Here is a 12155-nt window from a genome sequence, read left to right as displayed (position 1 = left end):
AGGGACGATGTTGACGCATCAAACACGTTCGAGCCACCGGTCAAAGGGGGACCGAGAAGCTTGTTCTGCACGGACGCGGACAAAGGGCACGGGGCAGTCAAATTCCTCGTCGTTCCGTCGTTCTCTTCGAAGCTCAGCGTACAGTACAAAGAAGCGCAAGGTGGCAAGACGAGACCAGGTGGGGAGTAGCGACGCGGTCAGTCGAGGTCATGTTGAAAGCGGGGCACGAGGACGCAAATTGGCAGGAGACCGTAACGTCTTGGGGGAGCTGATAGTGAGTCAGCCCTTTTGTTGTTCCTCTGTAGCCAGAGTAGCTTTTAAACCGCGACCACCTCGGGTGCGGCTGAAAGTATGAGTCAGTCGTAAGCAATCGGGAACGGGAGGCCAAGAGAGCTTCCGTAGTAGTGTTGTTTTGTTTTATTTTTGAACATTTGCAGATTTTCGCGATTTGAGACTAGGATTTCTTTCAATATGTAAGGTATGAGCTCTGTTTATGTTTTGTTTGAGAAGCTCGAGATTTGAAAGACGCGTTTAAAGTAAACCTGTAGTCTCGCGAGGTGTTCATTAATAAGTATATAGGCTTTCTTTTTGTGTATGCGTGAGTAACCTGAAGGTCAAGGTTATCTGTGAGAGGCCTATCGTAACGCGCGTGTGTGTTATTTAACCTTTTCTTTTTAAGTGTTTTTGAATTTTCTAAGGTTAAGCGCGTAGATTTTCAGTAAGTGCGTGATTTGCACTGGGAAGAGCTCTTAAGTCCATTAGCGCGTGTCCTGCGTGGACGGAAAGAAGCAGATTTATGTCTGGGTTGCTCGTGTGTGTTGAGGGCAGCCGTATTCTGACTTCTCTGGTGCGCGTGCGAAGAGCTAGTTAGTAAAAGACACATTTGTTCAAAGGTTCCTCTGTGTTGCGTAAGTTACGCAAGTGTGGTTGTTTGTTTAAGGAACGTGTCCTGTGTGGACTAAAGGAACAAATGTGAGTCAGCGTGATGAAAACTTTGTTGGATGCAAGCACGTGTTCGGAATAGGGACCACAAAGCTAGCGCGATTGTGATTGCGTACCTGTGGAGTTGGCCAGACGGTTCAGTGGCAGCAGTACATGAGATAAGTACGCCACTGTGATAGGGTAGGAACAGGCTGTTCGCGAAGTTAGGCTGCTGAAGTTATGTTTGAGTATTGGTGTTTGAAAGGCTTCGGTTTAATTCTGCGTAAACCTTTACTCTTGTGCAGCGCGACGGTCGGGTTTGGTCGAACTCAGGAGGAACGTGAACGCTCGCTTTGGCGGCACGAAATTTTGGGGCAAAATTTGGGATTCCCAGTTGAGTGACTTGCATGGAAATTGTGATAGGAGGCCTGGTGGGTTAGCAGCTGATTCTGGGCGTTTGAACGCTGAGCGGTATTGTGTTGCCGGGTCGGCTCTTCTGTGCCAGTTGTTGTAAGATGGTTGAAGGCATTCCAAGTACGCAGGGGTTGCAGAGAGCAAAGCCATCGTCTTGCTCGCCAGCCATTCTCTTCCTGCCCAGCGGTTGCCAGCACTGGCCAGGCGAGATTTTCCGGGCCATGGAGGAGCTGGTAAGAATGGCCGTACGGGCCAGCTTTCAGCCCGCTGCACGTGTTCCAAGCCCACCAGACAGGGATCCATTCCGAGAGCTGCGGACGGCCGGCAGCCACGTGGCGCGCGATCAACTCCGGAAATTGGTACTTGGCCGAGCCACCCGGGACAAAGCAGTTCTACGAAGCCCTCTGACGTCGGCACTGAAAGCTGGGCGGTACCGAGAACTGCGGATGACCGGCGGCCACGTGGCACGCGGTCAGTTCAGGAATGTGGTACTCCGCCGCGCCACACCAGACGGAGCACAGTTCTACGAAGCCCTCGGTCGTTGACTCCGGAGCCTTTGTGTGTATGGGCTCGAACTTGTGTGCATTGGGGTGGGTGAGCCATAGTGCGAGGCGGCGGCAAGTTTACAATGCTTGGACGAACCTTCCCGACCCTTCCTGCTCCGTCCCCGCCGAACGATGACGTCGAACTATGACGTCAAGCGGAGAGCTTATAAGCAGCGTTTGCCGGCTGCTAGAGTGTGCTCGTGTCGTGATCGTTGTCGGGAGCTGAGTGCTCTGTCATACTAGAAATGTACTAGTGAGCTGTGTGCTCGTAAACTGTTTGCTGTATGTTAGTTTTGCGGGCTCCATATGGGAGTCGCGTTAGTCTGCCAATGTATCCTGCTTAAACTGTTAATATGTAAATAAATCCTGTTCACCGAGTTCCTGTCTACGACCTTCATCTCCTTCAAATGGTGGCAGCGGCGAGATAGTCCGACGACTCCTACATCTGGTCGACAGCGGTAGGACCGTCCGACAAATCTAATAGTGTGAAGGCTTCTCCCTCTCCCTGGGGATGGGGGAGTATTTGCAGCTCTTGAGCAAATGCTTGCTCCCCCATCCCCACGGAGAGCTTTAAGGGGCTACGCCGCCTGACGTAGTGGTCCCTTGGTGCACTCTCTGTGCTGCAGGGAGGTGAATTTCTCCTGTGCTGTAGTATGTGTGCTTAGGTTAGTCTACTGTACGTCTTTCCATTTTCTGCGTTTGCTCTATTAGCATAGAAGTGCCCTTTGTGAAGACATGCAGAATTCATAATGATGCCGCTTTTAAAAGGAAAGTGGTCATGCATGCGGAGACGAACGGAAATTGGGCTGCATCATAGGCGTTCGGAGTTCCCGAAACTTGCGTGCGGGACTGGTGCAAACAAGAGAGGTGTTCTGCTCCAGTGGCTGCTGTGTATGGCTTTGGGGCTATGATAGATGCCGTAGTGGAGGGCTCTGGATAAGTTTGTGCACATAAATGTAAGTACACGTGGGTTATTCCTCTTTGCCTCCATTAAAATGAGGCTGTTGCACATGGGAATCAAGTCCAAGAAGTTGCACTCAGCAGCCAAACACCACAGCCACTGAGCTACCGGGTGGGTGGCTGTGAAGAACAAGGCAGCGCACACATACCCAGAGTGGCATCGACGAGGGTGGCAATGCCCATCATGGCTCTGTGGAAGATGTGGGGCAGTGCGGCCAGGCACGGGTTCTGGAATGGGTCGACGATGGAGTCGCTGGCCTCCAGGAGGCTGTAGAACCCCGGCGTCTGGCTGACGATCTCGGGACGGCACAGGTCCACGGGGTTGCCAAGCACGTGCAGGAAGCGGTACCACGCCTGTGCCAGCTGCTCGCCGCTCAGTTCTGCGGCGAGACTAACCGCCTCGTCCTCTGCATGGCAACCATGAACAATGCTCATGGAGTTAGTCTGTCGGGACACAACAAATGATGATTTGCTCTAGCTCCATACATGAACATCCAAAGGGAGGCGGCAGCTGCACCACAGATGAGAGACACCACGACGACCTAACCCAGCTTCAGAACACAGTGTCAACAGAGTTTTAGATTGTCCATAAATGCATTACCGTTTACGGAATAGTGGGTCGCTAGAGTCGTGGATGGCAGTAGCCACGTTGGTAGTGGCATCTTGTGACACTTTGTCCAACCAGGAAATGTTAATGAAAGACAATTAGTCACTGCAATAAAATCTCTGCGGATTCTATGTTTAAACTCTGTGCCACATGATGGCGCTACCAGTGCAGCCACCCATGTATATGACCCCGGTAACCTGGTATACGATAAACTGCAATACATTTACAGACAGGCTGAAACTTCCTAACGTACAATATCATTGCCTATTTCTGAGATATAATTCAAGCTAACCATTTTACAACCTAGACTGAGAGACTCCTCAGCCATACAGAAGCCTCACCCATTGGGCCATTGAGGGTTTCTACTCAGCCCATTGAGGCTTCCTACTAGTCTACATCCTTCAAGAAGCACAGGTTTAAAAATGACATTTTTTAAGTGCTCTAAGCTTCTCTATGCTTCTTCCTGTGCTCTAACCCTCATACTCAGAAATGCATCTTAACTTGAAGCCCATGCTTGGCTTGATCTAAATGAAGCTTGGCATGAACTTACCCAATACACTCTTTGCATTTCCTTCCGCGCGTTCACGACAGGCGTCATTTAAATCAAGTCAAGCACGGACTTGAAATTAGGATGTATTCACAAATACGGGGGTCAGCTTTTAGCAATAAATTTTTCAAAGCAATTATAGCTGGCAAACATTTCGTTGAGGATGTGACAAATGACGGCTCACCCAGCTTGAGTTCCGGGTAGTGGTGACCATACATGAGGCGCAACACAGCGGCCGTTAGAACAAGGTTGATGCGGTTCCACTGCTCAACGAGCGCCCCGCGGTGCCTCCAAGTGCAGCACAGCTCACGGAACGTCTTCCACAGGTTTGGTGATGGGAAGCAGCGGCTGCATGCCAGCAGCCACACCTCGAACAGAGCCGTCAAGATGCGCTCACACATGTGGCTGCCCATGTCGTCTGCAACGGCCAGACGCAATCACAGTCTGTCATAATGTGAATCATTCAGATGTACACCATAAAACGTAAAGACTCTGGGTATGCGGCTCTGACTACCTTTAGAGTCAACTTCGTTGAAACGAAGCTACGCCCAGCCGAAAACACCTTGATTATTTGCCATATTCATTATAAGCATATATTAATTATGTGCTGATATTGGTGAGATACATATTTAGATTTTCTTCATTATGTCCAATAATTTGTTAAATCCACGTTCATTATATCCATGCTCAATTGTACCTCACCGTCCATGCGACACGCAATTTCTCAACAGCAACAAGAACGCTTTGCTTTCACATTACGCAGGGTTCCTGTAAAGTGAAATGGTGACGAAAAAAATTGATAGAAAGATTACCCCTATAACTAAGCTAATTGAACCAAACAATGAGGTCTAACATCCGAAACCAACACACAAAGGAAGATGAGCTTCGGATTAATTATAGATCACACAAGCTTTTTTAACATGCACTAAAATCCTAGCACATGAGTGTTTTTTGCATTCCACAACCACTGGAATGTGGCCACAAAGGCTCGGAATTGAACATGTCACCTAGCGCTCAGCAGCAAGATGTAAGAGCTGCTTGTAGAAAAAAAATTCTGGTGTATTGCATGCCAAAAGCATGATCTGATTATGAGGCATGCCATAGAGGGGGACACTACGGATTAATTTTTGACCACCCGGGGTTTTTTGACATGCGCCTAAATCTACACTACACGAGCAGTCTTTTAAAATTTCATCCCTGTCGAAATGTGGCTGACATTCCCGGGATCGAATCAACGACCTCGTGCTCAAGCAGCATAACCGTGGCAAGTTGGCTAGCCGCTAGGCTACCCCTGCAGGTAGTGCAGAAAAATAAATGGAAAATACAACCTTTTCTGGACGGTGGTGCCAATAACACGTCGTTGACAGCCAGTAGGAAGCGAAGGATCTCATCCCACGTCTCCTTCTCAATCTTTGTCGACTCCTGGGCGACTGTCTGAAGCCTTCTCAGCACTTGGTGGCAGAGCACTGCCTGGCGACTGATCATGTCGGTCTCTGAAAGAACGGACGAGGTTTGAGCTCTTTTCAGAAGGGACCGTTTCCTTCAAATTTTCTGCGTGCCCAAAAGGCTCCAACATCGCAAAAGAATAACGAAAAGAAGCCCCGACTGTTAACTTGACATTTCCTAAGAAAAGTAGATGAAATGATGTGCAGTTTAGCAAGGCAACAAACAGCTCTGACTTCTTTAAGCCCACAGAATATGTTAGGTGCAAAAGAAAAAGCGCTAACAGCATGACAGTTATGGCAAGTTGGCTGACCCCTTTGCCAACAGTTACTTTAAGCGTGAGACATGTTCTTGCTTTTTTGGTAGTAGTACAAACACTAATTGATCTATTTACTTTAAACTAAATTATTTTGCTCTAATTGCTGGGCATGTATGTATTGTTCTAGCTCACATATCATACTGTGTTGATGTGCTTTTGTATTATTTACGTTTGATATACATCTGCTCATACTTGCACATTTTTTCTTTATTATTATTATTTTCTCTTGTTTCTCTTTCTTTTTTGTCTTTTTCTTTTTTTGTGTATTTCTTTTCAACATGTCTTTTATTTCAGTTCTACTTTTAGACCTGTTTGTTAATCTCATGATATTGCTTTATTTTGCTGCCATGTAGTAATTCCACTCCCCACCTAACATAGACCAGAGGTCCCAATACAGTCTTTGACTAAGGGACCCCCTTTTGTATTTCATATCTATCAACACATGTAACTACTCTGAAGCAATAAACTTTGAAACTGGCCATGACCGTGGACAACACAGTTCAGCATCTGACTAGCCTGCCGACAAGGAACGAGCGGCCAGTGGAACTAGCCCAACATCAATACGAGTGAATAAGAAAGGTAAATGTCAAGAGATAGCTTTATGGTATACCTGCTAAGATAAGTTGCTGGGACCCTTTTTGGTTAGCTCTACTGGCTAGTGCGCTGTGACAGATGCGGGTGCTGTGAAATACGGACATGTCAGAGTCTACTTGGCAGGTAATCTTCAGCCTCACTATGGTATGAGACAAGAGACACATTAATTTATTTATTTACACTGTACATATGGTTACACCATCAGATGCGCTGTGCCAGCATTGTCTAGTACTGAAAGGTGCTTTTTTTATCTTTTGCACAAATGTGCTGTTGGGCTAGTTGGTTAGACATAGAAGTGCTCCACCTTGCCTTGTCTATTTGGTTGTCCAGTTTTTTGTGCTGTCAAGTATCACTATGCTTTCTTTTTTGTCCTGCAATCCTGTGCCAGTTCTCTAACATAGCCCATTGAGTTAGGGTAGAGGAATGCCATGCACGGTGCATGTAAAAACACAGGCTCTCTTTTGCCATCTGAAGCAGCTTGTAGGTGGGCAGGACATGACACTGATGTGCAGTTGCAGTGTCCGCATTACTGTCATCGCTATGAAACTTGCGCAACTCACGGCTGTCCTCGCGAGGCTCGAAAAGGTTGTACAGGTGGCGCAGCATCCTCCTGAAGTACTGGTTGGCATCGTCTTGGACTGGCTTGGGGACGCACGGCTTCGGCTGCGTCAGGGCCTGCATCCACTCGCAGTAGACGTGGACGCAGTCCCGGATGGCCTCGTGCTCTGTGAGTGGTAGCCGTAGCCCAAAGCAAATGACCTGGGAGGAAGGCGCGCGATCGTCAACTCTAATCTGCTTATTCCATTTCAAACACTTGTCCATTTGCCTCTTGTCAGTACCTAATTTTCCACAACTGTTAACTGGAGTATCAACACATTTCGGTACAGATTTTGAAGACGTATTTCTAGAAATTGGTGCTAAGCTGAGGATTTAAGCTAAATGAACCTTGCTTTGCCACTGCATGGCTTTAACTGTGCAATTAGGGCATGTGCTCCATGGTTATATAATCAGATGTTAATTCGCTATTTTTGTTAGTTAACTCTCATCCCTTTGCAATTTGTCTTGCAAGTAGTGTCCACCGATCCAAGTAATCCAGGTGATGTGACAGAATTGCAATATCTACCACAGGAGATTTTTAATAAATCTGTTTCCATTCAACCAGTTCCCCCTATATATATGCGCCTTTTTCCAGCAAACTATTTGCGAAAGTCGGTGCTTGTGTGGCTCCCTTCCTGTCCACCTCTGCAGTATTGCACTGTAAGCTTAAGTATCCCGTGCGCTGCACCGGTCGTTACCTACCTCCATGCACCAGTTGACCTCGATGTCAGACACCAGAGTGCTTGGTTCACACTTGGCAATGTTGATCCCCAGGTTGCTCGCCAGTGAGTGAAGAACGGCGGCGACCACATTGCGGCCAGCCGCACACGGGAACTTCTGGAGCACACTGGTGCTGCGCTCCTTCGCATCTTCCGTGACGGGCAGCACGAGCCACTCGGAGTACATTCTGGAAAAGGAAATGGTGAAAAGTTGTGATAGAAATCATCGAAGGTGTTTGTCAGAGTCAGCGGCAGCTTTGTTCTGTAACCTCCTGCACATCCCCATGCCATCCATGAATCATGAAACCTTATGAGCACACCAACAGACACATGAAATTGGCAATCTAGACACCAACCACGAAGGCGAAATGATGCCACGACATTATATAGTACCTTGTTGCAATCACAGCACCCCACTCGAAACTCAGTAGCAACACTCACTATACCTAGTACCCAGCTACAACTTCCTAGCAATACATTTCTATCAAGCAGCCATGCTAGACTGTTGCAGAGAGCGTATTCACAGTTGGCATGGACTCTCCTCATCCCTTACTCTCCTCTTCCTGCACATCTATGCTTTCTCTCTCCCACCTTTACTCTCCTTCTCATTGCTCGTGTCACCCTCTCCAGTTCTTATTGTGCAAGATTGGCCAATGTCCATTTAAAGTGGGCGAAGTAGCTAAAGGAAGCTATCACTCTAAAACACATGATCGTTAAAGGAGCACTGACATATATTTTGAAAGTTGCTTCTCGCACTTAAAAGGATCACACATAACAAGTACAAAGGTTGAGAAACATAAGGTATCTTATTTGAAACTACAGCCACCTCGAAATGCCAGACCTCGCATCATCATTATTATGACATCAGTATACAGAGCTAAATATACCAACATCTTAGGAATAGGGCTACATGTAATGGTGCTGTTCATAGCAATAAAAAAAAACAAGAAGAGCACTGCACACATTTATTCTGGATGTGCTCGTGCGTGGCAGCCACAGCGATTGCAGTAACATAGCCCGCCACTGTATTGTGATGCATTTACACTTACACCTGCCAGGTAATAAAACCAAAACTGGCTTGTAGAAACGAACACAGCTAATTATTTAGGGCACTCTGGAACCTGCCAGTGCACTTGTTGGGATTTTAGAGCATTTGGACCCTCACACAATGTAAAGCAGTGACAACCTGAATGTGCTGAGTCAGTACTTCTTTTAAAATAAACAGAAAAGTTTCCTTCCCACAACGAAAAGAAGCTGACTTCTTCTGTAACTCCTAGTCAATCACTGCAATTAGCAGCAACAGGTCAGAAAGTAAAGAAGTATTGGAAATATCAGGCACTTACCTATGAAATAACTTGGAAACTAAAGCGTTATGTATTCTTTTTTTTTTTCCTTTGCAACAATGCACCTGTTATGTATATGTATGCACCTGTTAATATAAGCGCCTGTTAGGCTTTCTCTAACGCATAAACTAACTGAAAAGCCTGAGAAAGCAAAGCTTGCATTAATCCTGGTTATTAAATAATTCATTTTCTTGGCATTTACAAAAATACTGGACCAGAAGTAAGCAGAGGCTGTCTGTTTTGTGCACTAGGAGCAGTGATTAAAATGTGAACAGTTGAGCGTGTGACTTTTGCACAGCCCAGAAAAAAGTAAAAGGCACAAAAATGTATGACCAACTCCTATTGATTGCAGTGACATCCAATGGAAATCGTGTGAACATCCACTGCCATGACATGGATATCCATCGTGTGGAGGTCCCACTCACTATCATTTAGATGCACTTCCAGTGTTCCACATCCACAAGGGACATTTACGGACATCACACATGCATTTTACGGACATGTCAGGGCCATTTGCCATGCCTGCTATATATGTATATTCCATTCATAGTGCATGCTGTGTGACAGCATTTTGCCAAGCACAAATGGCATAATGAACTAGCTGAAGTTTTCGAAGTAAATTACATAAAAAATTCACTAAGTACGACGTGCACACAAGCCACAGACTTGATAGCTTTGGATTGTAATTCTAACTGACAAGAAAACATAATTCACTAACAAAAAAGCTCAGACAAACCTTTTTGAAGGACTATCTATTTATGTGTAAGCCAAAAAAGGCCCTTGTGCAATATCCTTAGGACATTTGCGGTGGGATATCGAAAAATGCACATCCGGCAGATGTCTTATCTGTCTCCAAAACAGAGCGCGGACATTCGGACATGATCTGGACACCCTACGGATGAAGTGTGTCCAGTGATGAAGTGTGTCCAGTGATGAAGTGATGAACTGTGTTCTGGTGTCCATGACACAAGCAGTGTCATGGACACTGCTTAGGCGTACATCTAGGTGGCCTTTGCTTTTTGCTGGGCTGCGCAAAATCCATGCCCCCAGCTTTTAACATATGATTGACTGCAGATAGCACAAAAATTCCCACAATTTGTAGCTACACAATGCTACTAATTCTATTTTTGCTACACTAGGCCCCCGCTAGCACGAGCAAGCAATTTGAATGTACTTTTGCAAGCACAAGTACAGCCTGGAGGGCCTTCAAAAGCTGTGGTATAACAAAGCATGACGCTATTTAATCCCCAAATATCAGCACAGATGCTGTGTTAGACCACCGCTGAAAGGTCTATGTACTGTCACGGAAGCACATAGCACTCATGGTATATATTTTTGGAAGCCAGTGCCGGAGACCTCCCACCTAGAGTAGAACCGCGGCTTAACCCAGGACACTGTTTCGAAAATAAACGTTTATTCCTCCTCCTCCTCCTCCTCCAGTGCATGAAAACCACCACTGCCAGTCACAACCTGCTAGCACATGCTAAAGTAGTATGTTCAAACATGGACTTCTAGAAGATACCAAGTCCCAAAATATACCATCTAGTATTGAATTAGGTATTTCAGTTACCTTGCGTTCTAAACTCAAGGCAATGCGCATGGCTGATGGAGAATGCGGTCGAAATAAGCATGTGCTCCCGTCAGCACCTTAAAAGCGATTGCTGTGACTGAAATAATTATACAATAACTACAACCATAGGTCAGCACACTCACTCATGAGTGCACTGGCTCCTATTTGGTCTTTGCTGATTTCACAGAGGTGGGATAGAGTGTGAGTTAGTGAGTTAAAAAAGATCGGTTTGGATGAGGGTATAAATGGCGATGAGTGTCGGTGAGTATGAGCGGATGTGAGTGACTGTCGGCAAGTGTGAGTGGTGGAAGTGAGTGCTAACATGACTAAGTGCCCATGAGCCTGGGTGGAGGCAGCTGTGAACGTTGACTGGTGCTGGAAAGTGTATGTGAAAGCGAGTATGAACGCGAGTAAGCGTTGGCAAGTATCTGTGGACAGGAGCAGCAGCGGTAGTGAATGCTGATGACTATGAGTACACATCAGTGCGAGTGAGTACATGGTGCAAAAAGATTTTGGTGGAAGAGTATCCAATTATTGTGCCGACCTTCGACTACAACACAGAATGTTGGAAACATGCCAACCGATACAAAATCCCAGAGTTGCAAAGAAAGGTGATGCTCTGCAACTCTAGCTTCAATGGGTTCATGTCTAATGACACAGCATCCCTACTGTTGCTTACTGCAATAACAAATTTCATTAATATCAGGTTTATGTTTAAGTGCGACAAATGCGATACTCGTATAATTACGCTGGAATTAGACGCACCCTTGCAAAAATGATGGAATAGCGGCTTCTTGCTGAAAACAAGCATGTCGAAGGATCCAAAGTTGTGTGAAGCTGTGTGTAGTGTACAAGGATAACTGTACGAGACGGCGATCTTAGCTCGACTTTTCATTAACCTGAGCTCGCATGGCTCATGGAAGACGGAATTTTTGTTGAATCGCACTAACATATGAGTTGCAAAGGCAGCAAAGGCGACGTTTCCGCGAACATATTAACTCGGAATTGGCAAAGAATACGGCGGAAGCTACGACGGCAGTTTGTTGTAACTCATCGCACGTCTTCAGGACACTATGGAGCAGTTTTCGCGTAAGCCTGCGAGTGCAGATCGCAGTAGTTCAAAGGATGCGTCAGGAAAACATTTAAACAATGCATTGAAGGAAACACCTCACGCACACCAACAAGAGGGTGTCAGCGTCGGTATGCATCGGTGGTTGAGTGGCGGTTGCTGCTTGATTTCTGTCAGTCAACGATAGGAAGCTCACCTGTCTCGTTGACGAACCATCTTATGAACTTGTGCTGGCTAACGCATAGCACTTGCCACGGAAAATACTGCCGCAGGCGTCAGATCGCACAGTGGACGGTGAGGTGAGGCGACACACCTCCCCCGAGTGCCAGACTCGCGTCCAAACTCGAGGCGCTGTCCGCTGACCTCGAACTCGTTCAGGAATGGCGAAAAATGTTGCTGCTATAACGCAGTCTTCGCGATTAAGTAAGAAATTGTCCATAACATAATCGCGTTTTCTTGCTAGGATCAGCTGGGACACGCTGCCACAAGCGAAACAGCGTTGACGGG

General features: G+C 46.5%; 1 protein-coding gene across 3 annotated transcripts in view; it reads right to left on the bottom strand.

Annotated features, from left to right (window-relative positions):
• Positions 1 to 12155, bottom strand: part of LOC126544740 (ral GTPase-activating protein subunit beta) — a 66877-nt gene extending 54722 nt beyond the window's left edge. For all 3 annotated transcript variants that reach the window (XM_050192198.3, XM_050192200.3, XM_050192201.3), the window contains exons 1-6: positions 11845 to 12155; positions 7650 to 7854; positions 6911 to 7109; positions 5323 to 5487; positions 4179 to 4412; positions 2990 to 3247 (exon numbers count right to left, since the gene is read on the bottom strand). In XM_050192198.3, the coding sequence (XP_050048155.1) occupies positions 2990 to 3247; positions 4179 to 4412; positions 5323 to 5487; positions 6911 to 7109; positions 7650 to 7854; positions 11845 to 11864 (1081 nt within the window). In that variant the 5' untranslated portion in view covers positions 11865 to 12155. The remainder of the gene's footprint in view (positions 1 to 2989; positions 3248 to 4178; positions 4413 to 5322; positions 5488 to 6910; positions 7110 to 7649; positions 7855 to 11844) is intronic.

The sequence above is a fragment of the Dermacentor andersoni genome, chromosome 10 (genome assembly GCF_023375885.2).
Source record: "Dermacentor andersoni chromosome 10, qqDerAnde1_hic_scaffold, whole genome shotgun sequence".
Classification (NCBI taxonomy): domain Eukaryota; kingdom Metazoa; phylum Arthropoda; class Arachnida; order Ixodida; family Ixodidae; genus Dermacentor; species Dermacentor andersoni.
This window is presented reverse-complemented; position numbering and strand designations above follow the sequence as displayed.